The 20,464-nt window shown below is 38.9% G+C and overlaps 1 protein-coding gene across 1 annotated transcript in view; it reads right to left on the minus strand.

The window, feature by feature from the left end:
* The window catches only part of ST8SIA1 (ST8 alpha-N-acetyl-neuraminide alpha-2,8-sialyltransferase 1), a 175,461-nt gene that overhangs the window by 52,146 nt on the left and 102,851 nt on the right, over positions 1-20,464 (minus strand). Inside the window, exons 3-4 of the mRNA XM_070371176.1 lie at positions 20,014-20,123; positions 12,012-12,104 (exon numbers count right to left, since the gene is read on the minus strand). Of these exons, the coding sequence (XP_070227277.1) occupies positions 12,012-12,104; positions 20,014-20,123 (203 nt within the window). The remainder of the gene's footprint in view (positions 1-12,011; positions 12,105-20,013; positions 20,124-20,464) is intronic.

Here is a 20,464-nt window from a genome sequence, read left to right on the forward strand (position 1 = left end):
TGCTACAGATAGTCCTACACTAGCCTCTTTTTTTTTTTTTTTTAATCTTTTAGGCATGCAGCAGGTGGGGTCTTAGCTCCCTGATCAGGGATCAAACCTGTACCCGCTGCATTGGCAGCATGGAGTCTTAACCACTGGACCACCAGAGAAGTTGCCACTAGCTGAACTTCCTCACTTAGACATTTCCTTGATCCATTCTAAGAAACTGGGGAGCCTGGCGGGCTATAGTCCATAGGGTCGCAAAGAGTTGGACACAATTGAGCACACACAAGCAACACAAAAAGGAACCAGCAATTTTTCCTACTTTCACTTTGCACTGTTTGACATTTGATATGAAGACAATCATTTTGCACCCATCTTGGTAACTATTTATAATACAGTTTCATCTACTTGTGGGTATTTTCTTCCTTCGCTTCATTTTGCGGCCTTACAAGAAAATATAGAGTTGCTTTCAGCATTTCTCTGAAATAACTTGTTTATAAATCAAATTGGCAACTCATTGCTGTTTCCATGCCTTCCTTTATACACAACAGACACTCCAACATTTTGGTTATATTTTAAATGTCAACCAAACTTAACATGCAGGACCCACAATGCACAAGGCCTACACAGGCAGTGTCAACTCTGCCTCAGCTTCTAACTGGTCACCAGAGACTGTAAAAGGCAGCTCAGTTTCACTAATGGTATAATATGAAATTGGACTCCTCTGATCAATTATTTTATCTTGTGTGTATCCCTTTTTTTTGCCCTTCCCTTCATTAGTACTTGCAGTGTGTGTGTGTGTGTGTGTGTGTGTGTGTGTGTGCGCATGCACGTTAGGAGCTCAGTTGTATACGACTCTCTGCGACCCCATGTACTATAGCCCCACCAGGCTCCTCTGTCCATAGAATTCTTCAGGCAAGAATCCTGGAGTGGCTTGCCATTCCCTTCTTCAGAGGATCTTCGGAACCCAGGGTTTGTGTCTCCTGCATTGCAGGCGGATTCTTTACTGTCTGAGTCACCAAGGATCATATTTATCAAATATGTTCTCTCTCTCACAAGTGTACATTCCTCCCACGTCAATAATTTACATCATGACTCTGATCCTTAAGACGCCTGTTCTCATGGGCTGTGGTTGTGTGTGCAGGTGTGAGTCATACAGAGATCAGATATGAGAGCATATCCAGATATCGTTTAAATTAAAATGCATATCACAATTTATAGGGTCAAAGAATAGACTTCTTATTTTTTAAAAGTTCTACTAAACAAATGAAAGCAATTTAGTAATAAAAACTTACAGAGGCATGCTCTTATAATTCAACCTGTTGCAAGTAAATATAGACTTAGTAACTCTGCTGGGTCAACCCCTTAAGGTTTCTCAATGGAGTGTAACTTACTCTCAATGGACCTGCATGAAAGCATCATGAGAATTTAGGCTACTTCAATATTTATTTATTCATTAAGTACTAATTATTCTTTTTACAGTTACATTTGATCTGACCAGCTACTTAATTCTGAGGATCAGAACTTCATAGATGGAAAGAATGCTGCAGTCCATGGGGTTACGAAAAGTTGGACACGACTTAGCGACTGAACAACAATAACAAGAAGGAAAGAGAAAGGGAAGAAACAAATGGACATTGATGTGATAACTACTCCATGTCAGGAGCTGGGTTCTTATTGCCAGGCTCACTTCTGCTGCTCCTGGTACAATGTTCCCAAAAAGATGCATAGAATGTTCTAACTTTCGGAATTTGGTATATAAAATTTGGGTATCAAGCCAATCCCACTTAGATCTGGAAAAGCAGGAACACACACACACACAGAAAATCAGGGCTTCATTCTATTGTTTGCTCCTCTATTGCTGGAGGAGCTACTATATCATCAAAATGAGTTAATATTAGGAGATAATGTAAAACAACTAGGCTTTCTTTTTAAAGATTTTTTCCTATTATAAACCTTTGCAGCAAAATCAGAAAATGTTGATTTATCTCCTTAGGCACGTAATTTTATATAATTGAAGCAATGCATTTATATATTTATTTTTCACTTAAATAAGCATTTTACCATTTGCTAAAATTATTCATGAACATTATTCCATAACATCACTGCATAATATTCCATCAACATGGACACAAGTTACAAAACCATTGCTATATTTTTGGATATCTAAAGAGTGCAACTATTTTCAAATTACTTACAACATGATATATGTGCTTGCACACACTAGAGATTTTTCTCTTTGTTTTTAGGATAGATTTGTAGAAAAATGATAAAATGTCTCTTTTAAGTAATTTTTGTCAACTTTTCAGAGAATTGATTTTAGCTTTTTGGATCCCCTTTGTTGTACTTTTGTTTTCAAGTTATTCTTTTTGGGTTTCTGTTATTGTTGCTGCTCCTTCTTTCAACTCTTCAAAGATCCTGGGACTTGAAACTGATGCTATAATGAAGTAAGTCTTGGTAGTCTTCATGGAGGAGTTAAGTTTATTCTGAATAGTCGAGGGATATGAATTGTTGTGACGTAAGGCAGACAGTAGCAGATTATGTTGTCCAAAGATGACCTAGCATACACAAGGATTCCTTTATGGCTCAGCTAGTAAAGAATCTGCCTGCAATGCAGGATACTTGGGTTCGATCCCCGGGTTGGGAACATCCCCAGGAGAAGGCCATGGCAACCCACTCCAGTATTCTTGCCTGGAGAATCCCCACAGACTGTAGCCTTCCAGGTTCCTCTGCCCATGGGGTCACAAAGAGTCAGACATGACTGAGTGGCTAAGCACAGCAGCATACATATTCTTTTTGGGGGGGAGGGGGCTGCACTGGGTCTTCGCTGCCACACATGGGCTTTCTCTAGTTGCAGTGCGTGAGTTTCTCATTGCAGTGGCTTCTCTTGTTGAGGAGCACAGGCGCTAGAGCACAGGCTCAGTAGTTCCAGCAAAAGGTCTTAGTTGTTGCATGCAGAATGTGGGATCCTACCAGACCTGAGCATGCCCTGCTTTGGCAGACAGACCCCACCACTGGACCACGAAGGAAGTCATATTCTTTTAACAATGTGACTTTGGCACTTCTCCTAATATCAGGAAGATCTGTGCCAGGACTCTTCCGCCTCAACCCTGGATGGGTCTTTGTGGTTGCCTCAACCTAAAAAGTGTGATGGAACTGACCTATACGTCATTCCAACGTGAGGTCATAAAAACGCCATGACTTCTGCCTGCAATGTTCTTTCTGGATACTAGCTTTGGTGGAAGCCAACTACCATATAAACAGTGCAACTGTCCTGAGCGAGCATGCTGTGAGTGACCACAAAGAGATTCCTGAGACCACAAGGAGAAAGAGAGATGCCCAGCCTATCCCAGCTGCTCCAGTTCTTCACCATTTCAACTCCAGCCACCCTCTGAAGTTGATTTGATGCATCAGATCTCCCGAGCCTGGTCCTTCCTGAATTCCTGACCCACAGAAACTGTGAAAGACAATAAAACGACTGTTGTTTAAGCCATGGAGAATGACTTGCTATTGAGCAACAAAAACTGAAACAAGAGTTTTAAAAAACATCAGTCTCTCCTCAATTTAAGTGATGCTATTTTCCAGTACAGTCATCCCTTGGTTCCAGGACCCAGTTCATGGATGCTCACAGCCCTTAAACTAGGCTCTCCATATCTGTGGCTTCTACATATCATATGTAAAGATAACATATAATTATTACTTCATGCAGGTGAGGTTTGTTTAGATCTGTTTATATGTTTATCAACTTCTTTGCATCTCAAATTTTCCTTCTGAAGTAACATTCCTTTTTCCTGAGATACAATCTTTAGAATTTCTTTCAGTGAAGGTTTGCTGATGATAATTAATTTTACTGTTTTTCTAGAAAAGGTTTTATATTATTTGAAAGATAATCTGTACACACTCCTATGTTGATAGCTTCCTTCTCTCAGCACTTGGAAGATCTTGTCCCACTGTCTTCTGACTTCCATTGACTGTTGGAAGAAGTCTGTTTTTAGTCTAATCATTCTTTGGCAGATAATGTCTTTTTTCCTCTAGCTGCTTTTAAAAGCTTCTTATTATCTTTAGTTCAATTTTACTGAATTGCATTTTTAATTTTAATTTCACCCATGTTTGATACCTTGCTTTCTCTATTTACGGAGTATATTATTCTTTAATTCTGAAGATGTCTCAGCCATTGAAAGTAGTGAAAGTGTTAGTTGCTTAGTCATGTCCAACTCTTTGAGACCCAATGACTGTAGATGGCCAGACTCTTCTGTCCGTGGAATTCTCCAGACAAGAATACTGGAATGGATAGTCATTTGCTTCTCCAGGGGATCTTCCTGACCCAGAGATTGAATTCTGGTCTCTTGCATTGCACCTCTATTTTATAATTCCACAATTCCATTTAAATAAAGATTGGATTTTAGGCCTTCTCATTCCATCCTCCCTGGTGGCTTAAATAGTAAAGTCTGCTTATGATGCAGGAGACCACGGTTCAATCCCTGGGTCAGGAAGATACCCTGGAAAAGGAAATGGCAACCCACTACAGTATGCTTGCCTGGAAAATCCCAGGGATGGAGGAGCCTGGCAGGCTGCAGTCCGTGGGGTCCGGAAGAGTTGGAGATGACTGAGCAACTTCTATTCCATCATCCAAGTTTCTTTGTCTTATCTTCATAATTTCTAGCAAATCTAGCATATTTTCTAGCATATCTCGTATCTAGCAAATTATCTGCTCTATCTCCCAGTTCACTGATACTCTCTTCAGGTATGTCTAATCTGATGTCTGTTCATCTTAACAATTATATTTTCATTTCTAAAATTCCTATTTGGTTTTTTTTAAAGCTATCTATGTAATTTTCATGTTTTACTACTGACTTTTAACTCATGTTTTTTTTTTTTTTTCTATAAGAATTTCATACTTAGTAATATATTGCACCTGAAAATTTCAGTAAGTTCTCAGGCATGTTTATCCACAATTTTTATTTTCTATTTTTTTAATCTCTGAGGACTCTCAATATTGCTAATTTCAATATTTTCTTAAGAGCTTATTTCTGTTTGAAACCCCATACAGATCTACACCCTTTCAGAGGTGTTTCTTCTCTGTCTTCTGTTTGTTCTCTGTAGTTCCAGTTTTAGCATCTGTCTTTTAAATTCCCTTACATCATGGCAGATGTTAAGACAGAATGGCTATCAGTGACTGCCAAAACTTGGTGCAAACACTGATAAGTTGCTCTAAGTTTGGAGAGAAAAGGAAAAAGAAGTCAGCTGGCAGAAGAGACGAGGACATTTTAGGAACACAGTCTGGGGCATGAGTCATATAAAATATTAAACAGAAGTTGCTATAACCCTTTTTTGGACCCAAGTCATTTTCCTCAAAGCTCAAATTATTTTTTAAAAAGTACATCAATAAAACAAATAATTGTTCTCCCAGATAATATCTCCATAATCCCAACTGCTTTGAGTAAAATTAGAGGTGATAACCATTGGATCCCATGGACTGTAGCCCTCCAGACTCCTCTGTCCATGGGATTCTCCAGGCAAGAATATTGGAGTGGGTTGTCATTCCCTTCTACAAGGGATCTTCCTGGCCCAGGGATCAAACCTGCATCTCCTGCATTGGCAGGCAGATTTTTTTACCATTGAGCCACCAGGGAAGCCCATATATATTCGCTGAGATCTCAAAAGCAAAGATAAACAATTAGTGACCCCAAGCTGTTCACCCTGATACTACTGTCTCTATAATGCCTACATGGAAACACACAAACAGAACATTGCTGCTCCTTTTTGTGGCTGCAAATAATAACTTCCCAAGTTGAAGTCTCAAAGTTCGAAAGTGAATTCTTAATATCATAATAAAGCAATCAATTAAGTTCCAGTTTTTATTTGTTTAACCATCATTGGCCCAAATATGTATTGACCTTCTGTTATGGGCAAAATGGCTGAGTTTTCAATTCTATTCAGAAACTGAGAAACAAGCTTTGAGAACTATAATCTCTCCTTTTATATCATGTTAGGATAAAATAACTCAGTTTAGGCCAGTGAATTTTAAACCGATTAAGAGTAATGGAAACCTTCAAAAAGCTGATAAATAATATATAATACATACACATAAATTTTTAAAATAAACTTCAGAAGGTGTTCAGAGATCCCCTTAAGCCCCTTATGAACACTTAGACCACAGAATATCTCTTAATTGGGAGTAACTTCAGGGTATAAGTTGTCCATCTTCTTCAACTCTGTATATTCTGTCCCAGAGTAGATTTCAAACTATATTTGTCGAATGAGCACCTCTGCAACTCTGTTCCTGTAAAGCTCCCATATTAACACCCCTCCCCCCCATGAATTTTTAAACCTCAACCTCTACATACATGTTTTTTGAAAACATTTACTCAAGACTAATCTGATGGTCTAAACAACTATTTTCCAAACTCCACTTTCATAATTTTCCCTTTTCCACTTCACAAAAGAAAGACATACCTCCTATTATCCCAAATATTATAATGATGCATTGCCCCAGAGTGCAAACACCAGCTGGTCACCCAGGAAAGAAATATTGGTAAGGTACACAGCTTCTGAAAGAGTGTCCTCTGAGAAAAGGCAAAAAGATCTTTATAAGAAATAGAAAGAGGCTGTGCCTTATTTTATCTGGGGGACAATTCTTGGAAAGTTCTATACCTTATTTATATGTTGAATAATTAGAATTCAGAAGCGAGGTTATATGCTAACCTTGTAACCATATAAGGTGTTATATGTTAACACTTTACTGAATAGAAGGTAGTCAGGTTTTTTTTCTGACAGAAAGCCAACTCAACTTAATGAATCAATTTGACAAAGAGCTTTGGCTTTGCTCTAAGGACATGTAGCATACAAAAAGTTAAATCCGCACTGCACTTCAGAGATTTTGTAACCATATATTTAAACATGGACAATGCAGCATGCTCTAAAAGTACATATTTGGCAACAATTTAACTTTATGCCAAAAATATTAGGTAACTTTTAAAAGATGAAGGAAATAATGTTGGATTTAAAAAATTATATTTTAAAAATATTATTTATTTTTAATTGGAGGATGATTGCTTTATAATATTAATGCTATATTAATGCTGTTTCTGCTATATATCAACATGAATCAACCATAGATATACATAATACACCCTCCCTCTTGAACCTCTCTTAGTTCTTTTAAAGAGTATTTGAACAAAAATGTTTGCAGACCAATGGGTTAGAGCCGGTATATGTTAATGAAGAGTAAATTCATGAAGAGATCCTTATTGCCTCTACCTGCAAGACCCAGCAAAGGAAAGAAGACGATGACAGCAATGGGTCTAAAAATCCAACAGACCCTGCTGCCACATTAGAATAACCTCACTTCTCCTAGGCCATTAAGGTACAATCCAGAGGGTGACTGCAACTGCAGAGCCCTTTCTAATCTGTGTCCCAGACACCTTGACTAATCCTTTCATTCTGGGTGCTATCAAAAGGAGTTCACTTTCTACCCATTGAACAACAATTTGTTAACAGAACAGATTTCACGTTAAGTGTTCTTATTTTTACCACACACTCAAAAAAATAAAAAAAAGGACACAAGGAAATTTTAGGAGGTGATTGCTGTTTATGACCTTAATGATGGTGATAGTATCACGGGTGTTTGCATATGCCCAGGCTCATCAAATTGTACACAATAAACATATGCAGTTTTGGGGGTATATAAACTGTGCCTCAATAAAGCTGTTTTTTTAAAAATAAGAATGTATGCTGGACAAGATATCCTGACAAAGGCTATAGCAGAGCTCCTTCTTACTGAGTGAAAATTTCTATTAAAAAATGTGTATTTATTTATTTGGCTGTGCTGGGTCTTAGCTGGGTCACGGGGGATCTTGCATCCTGGTTGTGGCATGCAGGATCTTTAGTTGTAGCATGCAAACTCTTAGTTGAGGCATACAGGATCTTAGTTCCCTGAGAAGGAATTGAACTCGGCACCAACAGTGAAGGTGCCAACTCCCAGCCACTGGACCATCAAGGAATGCCTATTGGCTAATTGTTAAGTATATAAAGTTCTCTAATATTATTGTAAGTGGTATGTTTTTCCTTATTTCACAAAATGGAATTGCTGTATGCATTTTGATTTTGTCTTCAAAAACCTTGCAACATTGAATACATTTTGTTAAATGAAAAACTTTCACTCCCTTTTCCAAAATGACATCACTTGTGAAAACTTAATTGTCTCCTTGTGCAATATATGGCTCATCTGGAAAGATCAGGTGTGCAATGGTCACTGGTTAAGAGTGACTTTGGATTGAGACAAGTCTGGGTGAGGTCCCAGACCGATGAGTAGCAGCTGTGAACATAAGCAGACGACAAAATTTACATCTTGTTTTCCGTAAAAGCACACATTAAGACACTTCCTTATTAGGATTATTCTGAGGATTAAATGAAGCAAAGCACAAAAAGAACACAGAACCTGGCATGCCAAAACACTGACTAAATGTTGACCCAAGATTAATCATAACAACTCTTGCTTGCCTGGTATTAATTTTTTATATTAAATTTTTTCCTTTTAAACACTTAATTATTGTGTTTAAAGGAAAGAAATACTTTGCTTTCTCCTGCTGTAGTTAAAACATTTCTCAAAATCACCATCTCAACCTCTCATCTTGCTCTAAGTCTTGTTCTAGATAAATACTCTTTTTCACATGCTTTTAAAAATCTTATCACCAATTCCACATAGTCAGGTAGAAAAATAGAATCTTTTATCCTTCAATATAATGTACTGAACGTTTCATTTCCCTTCATAAGAACATTTATTTGTTCTTAAAAGTGATTTTATTTCCTACTCAAAATGAGAGTTAAAGTATTATACTGCAGTTATACAAGACACTACCATTTGGGTACACTGGTTGAAGAGTACAAAGGACTTGCCTACATATTTTTTGTTTGTTTGTTTTACAACTTCTTGTGAATCTGAAATTATTTTTAAAAATTTAAATAAGCAAAGAAAAATAATTCTGCAAATATTCTCTTGATCTTTTGCTCATTCTCTTGTATCTGATATGAATCCTCAATTTTCCCAGAACCTCAATCCACTTAATTGAATTAAAGAGACATCACCATCATCCCTGGTGATTTTCTAATATTTTCCTGATCAGACCTCTCATTCCCCTCAAAAATAAAATAACCACAGAAAACCAAGACTGAGTGAGGGTCAGTAACTAAACTATAAAATAGAAATGTTTCATTTTCTTACTCTTACTAATTCCTTGCTATGCAACATTAGCTATGTCAACAAACAAATCACACTAAAAATAATACAGAGCACTAATTTGGGGAAATTCAGTTAAGTTACTAACTCATAAATTTGACTGGCACTTTTGGTTTTCAGTGATATTTTTAAAACCAACTATTTTAAATATACTCCACCAACAAAAAGGCTTATCATATAAAAATGAACAGAAAATTAAAGTATAAATTTTAGAAAATGTCATTAAGTCCAAAAAAATAGGAGGAATAATCTGCATATAGAAAGAACAAAAACACAAAAGTTGTCTTGATGATAACTAAGAGGACATTATAGCCATAAAAAATGATACGGAAAAATAATTTGGCTCATGGAAAACAAAAACACAATTAAAAAATGGAAGTAGTAGACTACATAGCAGAATGAACACAACTACAATACTTGGGACATAATACACACACACACACACACACACACACACGTATACACACACAAAGCTACATAGTACAAGGAAAGAGTTACAAATAATGGTAATATGCCCAGAAGTTCTAATATCCACCTAATAGGAGGACTAGAAAGACAGAGCAAACATAATGGAGAAGAAGACATTATCAGGCATCTGAAAGAATGCTCACAAACATGAAAAACAATGCTAATGATAACTAACATTTATATATTGCTCACATATAGCAGGCATAAATAAGCATATATAATATATTGATACAGATATACCCACATATTTACCATATACATACATACATAGTTTAATTCATTATATCTATTATGTAAGAATTATTATCCTTGCTTTATAGATGAGAAAACTGAAGGAGAAGCTGTTAAGTAACTCCGTCAGGCTCACACAGCTGTGAGTGGGTGAGAGGGAAGTGCAACCTGAGTCATCATGCTTTAGTGGACAGACTCCTAACCACTACATCCCAACCACTACATCCCACGTCTTCCAACTCAAAGGAACTCCATTAATGCGTCCAGCAACATTAATGAAAGAAGACCCACTCTAAGATAAAACATGTCTTGGTAAACTTTCTGAATTTCAATGATAAAAGGAAATGTATAAAAACTTTAGTGGAGGAGATAAAGATTTCCCTCAAACAAAAAATGAATAAATTTCTATTAGGTTTCTGACTGGCAACTTTGAGTGAAATGAAACAGTACACTCAAAGTTCTGAAGAATGTAAGAAATATCTGAAAAAAGTTCACCTCATGTTAATTACAGTTATCTACAAATGGTGAGGTTTGGGGTAAATTTTTTGTTACCATCTTTTTCTTCTTTTTCTCTTTTAATTTCTTATAATGATCATATATTTTTGTTGAAAAAATTAAGATCATTGTTATAAAATAAAGATATTCAAATGGATTAAATTTCTTAATATAAAAGTGAAACTATAAATGCACTAAAATATTAGCAATAATTAATAAATTAAAAAATATTAGGATAATATTTTCTCATTGAAGTGGATGTGGTAAGGAAGACTCTCTACAGAAAAATTTTTTTGAAGAAAAAGACTAATAAATTTCACTGTATAGAAATGTTGAATCTGACAGAACATAAGCTAAACAATATGTGTCAGGTTAGAAGAAAACATTAATATTTGCTATATACATAATATAAACTGTTTGTATAAATCAACAGGAAAATAGTTTTTAAAAAGAAAAAAGCACAAAATTAGCAAAAAATACAGGTAATTTACAGAATAAAAAATACAGAGTCAACACCCACTCAGCTTTCTTGTATTCAGAAAACAATGCATATGAAGTAAAAAATCATGTATCATTTTTAACTCATCAAACCGAAAAGAAAAGATGAATAGCACGTAATGTTTTCAATACTGGGAAACAGGCAGTCTGATGCATTATGGAAGAGGAAGTAATGGTACATTCTGGAAGTGTAATTTCATGGTATCTATCAAATTAAATGTTGTTTGGTTGTGTTTCTGAACGTCTATTTTATGGGAATACTTACTTCAGAACTGAAACAAGGAGCGCAGCATTGTTTACCAAGTGACACTCAAGTGCTATTCAGTCGGATAAGACTTCCTTAGGTGACAAGTGCCTGCGCCCAGACTGTCTGGATATTTTACCCTTAACTGCTGGTGTACATGAGACAGCGTTAAGGTGATGCTCAAGTCTTCTTTTCACAGAGATCAAGAATCTCCACATGAGCAGTCCTTGGAAAAACAGCTCACGGCTCACCGCTGGGCTTCATCAGATAGAGACTGACCCCCAAAAGCTCCCACAGCAGCTGCCAAGATTTCTGGAATCGATACTAGAGCAGGAATTTCCCATCTCTTCCCCAAAATCTGACTGGATATCATTTGATGTACTATATTGTATTATCATATAATCACACATTCTTGTACACTCCCACAATATTGCTATTTTCATGCATGCAGATGCAGCAAAGTCGTCATTTCTTTGTCTTTAATAAAACTGATCTGATTTCAGTTCACCAATCAATGCCAATCAATGAGTTGGGACTGAAGCCAACAAGTTGGAAAGTAGTAGTAATGAGTAAACATGATATATTATTACTTCTTTGAGCAAAAATGGTGGATTCGCATGTTATTTTTTACCATCTCTAAAGGCAAAAAACAGAAACCCAGCAGAAGCATGAAACAGTGTTTGGATTCCCTTAATCCTGCCTAGTTTATTTACAATTCCCTCCTTCATCCTTCCTGCCTGTCCAGATGGTTTTTTTCTGTTTCCCAAGCTGATTTATGTTCACTGTCTTTAAGATGTTAAATACCCTGAAAGCCTTCTTTCTAATTCCTCACAAGCAGAAGTCATAAATTCTTACCTTTGTCGAATTATGCTGGGGTTAGCTGTCACTAAATGACTTTTGGATCCAACATCCTTAGTGTATTCACTTGACAAAGGAGGAAGATTACATCTAGAAAAACAAAAACAAGCACTTCAGAATGATTTACATACTTTTAAAACAAGTCAACTATCATGGCAAATAGGAATTTACTAAGTCTAGCTCAATTCACAAATAAATGATTTTTGTCACCTCTTCCTTTTAATAGATGTTAGAGGACTATTACAGAATCTTCAGAATGTTGTCATAAAAACTATTTCTGTGTTAGAAGAAAGAAAATGTCAGCAAGAGAGGTAAGAAATCTACTAAAGGAAAGATACAACTAGAGTGAATTTATTCCATTCAAAATATTTTTGGGGTGAGAAGTCAGGGTGCATTAGACTTGAAATGAGCATTTAGGGGTGTGGCCCCTGGGCAGTGGTCCCCAACCTTTTTGGGTCCAGGGACTGATTTTCATGGAAGACAACTTTCTCACGAACTGGGTGGGAGGGAGGGTCTCAAGATGATTCAAGCGCATTACACTTTGTGCACTTTATTTCTATTATTATTACATCAGCTTTACCTCAGGTCATGAGGCATTAGATCCGAGGTTGGGGATCCCTGTGCTAGAAGATACAGGACCTACAGTCCTCTCTGTGGATACCAACAAGCCTCAAGAGAAACCGAAGAATTGTATTTGCTTGTGTTTCTCATTCTTTTCCCGAATTCTAAATTAGGAGTACATTTGAGGCAAACTCTGCCACCTAAATCAGTGCATGCATGACCAACGTATGGTTGACTTCCAGTGAAAATGTTTTGTCATCCAAAAAAATGCAGTGATTCTCCACCATCCCAGTCTAAACAAGGGAAAGAGTGCAGGTGACAGAAATAGCCCCTCCTCCCTCCCACACACAACACCCTGCCCTGGGTGCTCTCCTTAACTGCAATGTCTTATGAATGCTTACAATGGAAAATGCTGCAACTGCAAATCCAATCTCATGGCTTTCTACTAGTGGGCTGTCACCCAAGTTATGACATCTGCTTCAGTTTCCCCATTACAAAATGAAGATAATGACTTTTCCTTCAATAAGCTGGGTGTAAGGATTAAAGTAAGAAATGTATTAAAAAGTCCCTACCTTGATGCCTCACACATAGCAAAAGCTCAAAAATATTCCGTATCAGAAATATCATATCTTGGTAACTCAGTTAGTCACTCCGTCATGTCTGACTCTTTGCGACCCCTTGGGCTGTAGCCTGCCAGGCTCCTCCATCCATGAAATTCTCTAGGCAACAATACTGGAGTGTGTAGCCATTACCTCCTCCAAGGTATCTTCCCAACCCAAGGATGGAACTCGAGTCTCCTGCACTGTCGGCAGGCAGATTCTTTATCACTGAGCCACCAGGGAAGCCCCAAAAATACGGGAGTGGGTTGCCATGATCATATAAATATAACTAAATACATATTTATTATTTATGACCACCCCAAATAAGTCTATAGCTTCCACTGGACTTTTCTTTTATTACTGAGTACTGATTTCTCCTCTCTAGCCATATCTCTAAGTTGACTCCAACCATCAGAGCACCTCTAACTTTGTATTATTTCAGCAAAGTAAAGAATCATTTATTTGTTGTTAGAGATCTTACAAATATCAAGGCCTCAGCCACTTCCCAACCATTAAAATTTCCTGGACAAATTTCCTTCAGGACATGGGGTTGTCCAGAATCGACTCAGCTGATTAGCACAAGTTCCTTGATGTTTTCTTGTATTTACCCCCGTGACTCCCACCACATCAGGGCATCTGAGGTAGAAATTTGTCTCACTTGATTTGGAATCTTACTTTCATCTGCTCTTTGGTAATAAGATCCTGATTCTTCTGACAGCTCCCCACAGAGTAATGAGTCAGCCAGTTGGTGACTTTCGCTGAGTGCCCATTGAAAACAAACACAATGGGCATTGTGAGAAGCCCGGGGGAAGCGGAGTCTCAGAGCCTACTTGAGGCATCCACAGTCTAACGGTCCCATCACATCCATGCGGTTTCTGAGGGCTGTGCTGGGGAATGAGCTTACTCATAATGGCCAGGCTCATCTGACCATGGTGCTGACCTTGGGATTCAACTATCTCTGCTAAGATGAACAGAACTCCCAGGATAAAACACAGGCTAAAATTCGAGCACCTTTTTCTCTCTTTTCTTGGATGAATATAATTATTTACTTAGTTTGTTTTTAGTTTTTATTGGAATATAGTTGATTTACAATGTTCTGTTAATTTCAAGTGTTTACAGCAAAGTGTACAGCAGTTATACATATATATTGATATATTTCCATTCTTCTTCAAATTCTTAGGTTATGACAGAATATTGAGTATAATTCCCTGTGCTATACAGTAGGTCCTTCTTAGTTGACTATTTTATATATAGTAGTGTGTGTATGTTAATTCCAAACTCCTAATTTATCACATCCCCTTCGATCTTGATGGCCCTTCATAACATTTGAGAATCACTCTCACTATATTAAAACTGTAAACTCTATTGCTAGAAAGTGCAGTCAACCTATTCTGTCATCAGTAAATGAAAGGAGTTGGTGTTCATGGATAACAACTTTGTTTTTCCATGTGTTCCTTGTAGGTTGATCCACGGCTCATATGTCTGGATCCCTTCACACCTCCTTTGTTGTCCAGTGGCTCAGTCATGTCAGACTCTTTGTGACCCCATGGACTACAGCACACCAGGCTTCCCTGTCTTTCACCATCTCCCGGAGTTTGCTCAAACTCCTGTCCGTTGAGTCGGTGATGCCATCCAGCCATCTCATCCTCCATCATCCCCTTCCCTGCCTTCAATCTTGACCAGCATCAGGGTCTGTTCCAATCAGTCAGCTCTATGCATCAGGTGGCCAAACTGCTGGAGCTTCAGCATCCATCCTTCCAATGAGTATTCAGGGTTGATTTCCTTTAGGATTGACTAGTTTGATCTCTCTGCTGTCCAACGGACTCTCAAGAGTCTTCTCCAACACCATAGTTTGAAAGCATCAACTCTTCAGCGCTCAGCCTTCTTTATGATCCAACTTTCACATTCATACATGACTACTGAAAAAAATCACACCTTTGACTATACAGACACCTCCTATTACAAAGCAAAACCTCAGAAATACACTTCCAGAGACTAAAGGCCAAATTCTGTAACATAGTGAAATGTTTAAAACAATAAGGATAATATTTTATACATCCATTTCTGGAAAATAATGCCATTGTACTCTGGTATAAATAACTGTTCTTCTGGGTAAACTTTGTCTTCAAGTATGAATGCTCGTGATACTTCCCTGCAGCTCCCAGAGGAAAAAAAGCACACTGTAATTTTTAGCTCAACTCCTAAATTGATAATTACATAGATTTACATAAAAGGCACATTTAATACAATCAAATTGTTTCTTATAAGGCATAATTGTGTAAAAGTGTTTCAAACTTTGCTTTATTGCTTATTGGCACAATGAACGGATATTACTGGCTGAAGTGTCTTAGTAACTGTGCCCGGGATCATAGAGGATGTGACCACAGAATTGATGAGAAATGAAAATTCTTTGAAGTGGGGAGTGAAGATGGGTGGGGAATGGGTAGAATGGAATAGAATACATTTAAAAATTCCTTTTTAAATTATATGTATACTTCAATACATAAAACACATATAATTGAGTATAATTCACAAGCACCAAAATTATATTGTCTTCACTCATATTCCTGAGCCAGCCAATTTCTTGCCAGGATATAATCACTGTTACCTCTGTCTTTCAGAACTTCAAGCTAAATGATATTTAACAATATTATTTTTTTTAAGTGTCACTTTTGGTTACAAATGTTTAGAGCAAATGTTTACTTTGAAATATGGGAAGGTATATTTTAGCATTAAAAGACGTGTTTGAAAATGTCCAAGCAAAGGAAATTATGGCATTGTTACAATTCTGGGAAACATCTTGAACTGTAATCCGGTACACCATTGTGTATAGGTAAGGCTATTTTGGGATCTCGTCTTTCACTGTAATGGTGCATGTACCCTATAGTCTAGGATCAGACATACATGTTTCTAATCATATTCACTAAGTGTTTCATTTTGAACATATGCTATTACCTCAATTTTCGCAAGGTGCCCCCAAAATGTGTATTAATCAACCATGTATAAATAGATCCATAAGTGGTCAAATAAGAATAATTTACAATTAATCAACATTTAATTACTCCCATATTATAAATTCTTTGTGTGTATGTGTTTGTGTGTGTGTGTGTGTGCGCTCAGTTGTGTCCGACTCTTTGTGACCACATGGACTGTAGCCTGCCAGGCTCCTCTGTTTTTGGGACTTTCCAGGCAAGAATACTGGAGGGGATTGCCATTTCCTTCTCCAGAGGATCTTCCCGACCCAGGGATCAAACCCGTGTCTCCCATGTCTCCTGCACTGCAAGCAGATTCTTTCCTGCTGAGCCACTGGAGAAGCCCCATAAACTATCAATTCCATTCAGTCACTCAGTCGTGTCCAACTCTTTGTGACCCCACAGACTGCAGCATGCCAGGCTTCCCTGTCCATTACCAACGAGCTTACTCAAACTCATGTCCACTGAGTCGGTGATGTCATACAACCATCTCATCCTCTGTTGTTCCCTTCTCTTCCTGCCTTCAATCTTTCCCAGCATCAGGGTCTTTCCAGTAAGTCAGTTCTTCCCATCAGGGAGCCGAAGTAGTGGAGTTTCAGTTTCAGCATCAGTCCTTCCAATGAGTATTCAGGACTGATCTCCTTTAGGATGGACTGGTTGGATCTCCTTGCTGTCCAAGGGACTCTCAAGAGTCTTCTCCAACACCACAGTTCAAGAGCATCAATTCTTCAGTGCTCAGCTTTCTTTATAGTACAACTCTCACATGCATACATGACTACTGGAAAAACCACAGCTCTGACTAGACAGACCTTTGTTGGCAAAGTAATGCCTCTGCTTTTTAATATGCTGTCTAGGTTGGTCATAGCTTTTCTTCCAAGAAGCAAGTGTCGTTTAATTTCACGGCTGCAGTCACCATCTGCAGTGATTTTGGAGACCAAAATAATAAAGTCTGTCACTGTTTCCATTGTTTCCCCATCTATTTGCCATGAACTATAAATAAAGCTTTTTAAAGATTCAAATGTGTTATGACAATGGCACCATTCTTGAAATTGAATCAAAGGCACATGCACATATACCTCTAGTTTTGATGCTGTCTTTTTTGAATTCTTTTCAATCCTCACCTCTCTCATCATCCCATGAACATCCCATGAACATTGTTTAATCCTGTGCTGTGCACCCTAATCACAGGCACTTGTTAATTTTGAATGTGAATATATCAACAGTGATTGTATACAATGCAAATGTGGTCTTGTGTATTTGTAATAAATAAATGTGGATAACCCCATAAGATGCTTAATACTGATCTTCTACACATTAAGTTTAAAAAATATCCATCTTCCTAAATGTGGTGCCACACACATGTGTGCTCAGGAATAATTTAAGAAAACACATTTATTGTACTGCCTTCTTCTACATTGTACTCAGACATCTTAAAATCAATTAACTTTCCTGAATCTGTGAATATAATATTTCCACTTCCTCCTTACATAGTTTCTGGAAAAAGCAAGTCAACTTATACTCGAGAGCAATATGAAAAATCAAACTAGACTACACGAATGTGTTACAGTTGTGTGATAGTCACATTATCACAGAATCAGAGTTTCCACAATGGAAAGGCTTAGGGAATTGTCTGCAGCCACCTCTGCAAGATTATCAGAAAGCTGAGCTGCAGCAAAGGTACCATGGTGCGCTGTGGGTCACAGAGCGAGTCTGTGGCAAGGGCTGGTTCTTTGCCCTCAGACCCCCCCTAACGCCAGTGTCATGGAGGGAGTGCCTCTGCTCTCCTCCTCCACTCTGCTCTCCAGGTGATCGTCTCCGCTTCTATAGCTACCATCTCACCATGCTCACCCCATGGCTCACAACCCTGTGGAGCCTTGGTGTCCTTCCCACATCAGAGCTTGGAAAGGCTGGCCTGTACCCAGAGTGGAATGGACAGAGGGCTCCATCCAGACACCCCTTCCCCACAGAAGGACCCCACTCACTCATCGTTCACCTCTGAGCCACCCTGACCTCGGCAATGACACAGCTCCAGATTCTAAGTCCATGATGGACCTGTCCAACATACCATTTCCAACCCCAGTGAAGACCCAATACAGATCAGATACTTGTGAAGCAGATGTTGACCTGAATTAAGAGAACTACATTTTTCTCTTCTCCTCGCTTCTATTTTTTTTATCTTTCTTGTCTTCTATTTTTATTGCAAAAATTAATCATTACAGTGGAGAGGAAAACACAGTCTCACACTGGAAAAACTAGGGCAGGGTACCTCCATAAAGGAAAGATACAAAAGGATTCCCCCTCTGCTGCAGGCTTCACCAGTGAGATGAAGTCTTCTGAGGAGGCCAACCCTTGCTCTCTCAGAAGGAATCTGACCCTCCCCTTGAAATGGCTTCCTTGAAACACTCTCAGACAAGCTTTACTCTCCCCTACTCCACTTAGCTCAGAGTCCAGAGGAGGCCAAATGTTCCCTCAGCTACCTTTTTTTGGTTTGTTTCGTCACTTTAGACCATTATTTATTTATCCTTATTATCCTTAAAAATGAACACAAAACCCCAACCTCCACCCCACTTCAGCTTTCCACCTTCTGTGTTGCTTGAGAGTCAGTCGTCCTGGCCCCAGAGCCTTCTCAGAAGGTAAAAAATCTGCCTGCAATGCAGGAGATCCAGGTTCAATCCCTGGGCTGAGATGATCCTCTGGAGAAGGAAGTGGTAACCCACTCTAATATTCTTGCCTGAAGAATTCCATGGGCAGAGGAGTCTGGCGGGCCACAGTCAGACACAACTGAGCGACCAAAACAAAGCCTCAATGCCTCACTTATTCCCACTTCAAGGAGACTTTGGGGCCATCGTGTAAGACACTCCCCAGAGTAGCCTCCAAGCTCCTACATTTCTTCAGTAACAAGTGTCCTCTTTGTCTATAACATATCTGCTCATCCCAGAGAAGCTGACGTCAGATTCTTAAGAAGTCACATGTTCCAGCAGGCCATTCTTTGACACTAACTCTCATTTTTCCATCTTCCTTTATCTTTCCCATTTCCACTCCCTCAGGTCTGAATGGTCCTGTCGTATGGCCCCATTGCACCCCTTCCTTTCTCCATGCCTCTCAGGGCCAACTTCCTTCCAGCTCAGATTCCAAAGCTCTCTCCAGCCATGCTGTCCCTCCTCACCCTTCTCCCCTCTCCCCCAGACAATCCTAAGCCTGTGTCCATCTGATCACTCACTGTCTTTCCTTCTGGTCAAAATCACCCAGTGGTGCAGGTTGGCACCATTTCAGTGTCACGGTCTCTATCCTCGGCTGGGTGTGTCCTAGCAGTCCCCTTACACACCCTTGCAGGAACCTCCTGTTTTCCAGTACAAGCGACATCACGTCACCACTCCACTCAGTCCCCTTACTAAGCTGCCACCTTGCTCAAAATGCATTCCCCCTCCTTCCTTCCAGTTTTCCTAGTCCTGCACAGATCCACTCCCTCTTTGAATTCCACTCACTACTTCCAAATGCTTTTGTGAAAAACAAAGCAGCAAAGTGTGCAGAATGAAATGAAATCGTTTATTCATTGAGAATTCATCTTAAGGACAAGTTTTAAAGTTGGAGTCACCCAACTGTATCATCTAAAATAAGATGAGTGTTTCCACTTTGGGTATCTCCCCTTGGCCTCTGAGTGTTTCTTTTCTTTGTGCTTTCTTGGGGCCTGTTCCCTGGTTCCCTGGCCCTCTCCTCAACTCACTTGTATGTGAACCTGGAGGTAAGTCGAAGAGAAGCTACAGCTGATTAATCACCAGTGACTGGTCGCCAAAGGCCCCGGGGCTGGCGGGAGGGGTGAGGGAGAGGAGAGAAGGCGGAGGCCGCGCTGTGGGAGCTCTCTCTTACCGCATGACAAAATCTGCTTCATCTATTTGACGGCCACAGCCACTCTTCTTCAGAATCCCACCATTTCCCACCACCGCGCATTTCTTCAAGGGCAGCTGGAATGGGGTTGCCTAGCAACAGAAAACAAGGCGGGTTTTCACTGCAGAGAACACACAACCGCTCACCAAATCATTGTTTACAGCAGACCCGGCCGGAGAATTTGATTGAAGACTGGGCAAAGTGAAAAGACTGCATAGAAAGAAAGATGCCAGGAAGCCTGCAAGGAGCAAACTAGCCCATTCCTTTGAAATAAAAACATTTCTTTTTTAACTCCCTGAAGTGGATTTCAATACAACCACATTTTGGGTCTCAAACTGGCCATGCATATAATAGGGAGTGACTGCTAAGGAAAATGGGAAAATCCCCACTAGACACTGGATTCTTTTCAAAGGCATTAAGCTGGGAACAAACT

The sequence above is a fragment of the Bos mutus genome, chromosome 5 (assembly GCF_027580195.1).
Source record: "Bos mutus isolate GX-2022 chromosome 5, NWIPB_WYAK_1.1, whole genome shotgun sequence".
NCBI lineage: Eukaryota > Metazoa > Chordata > Mammalia > Artiodactyla > Bovidae > Bos > Bos mutus.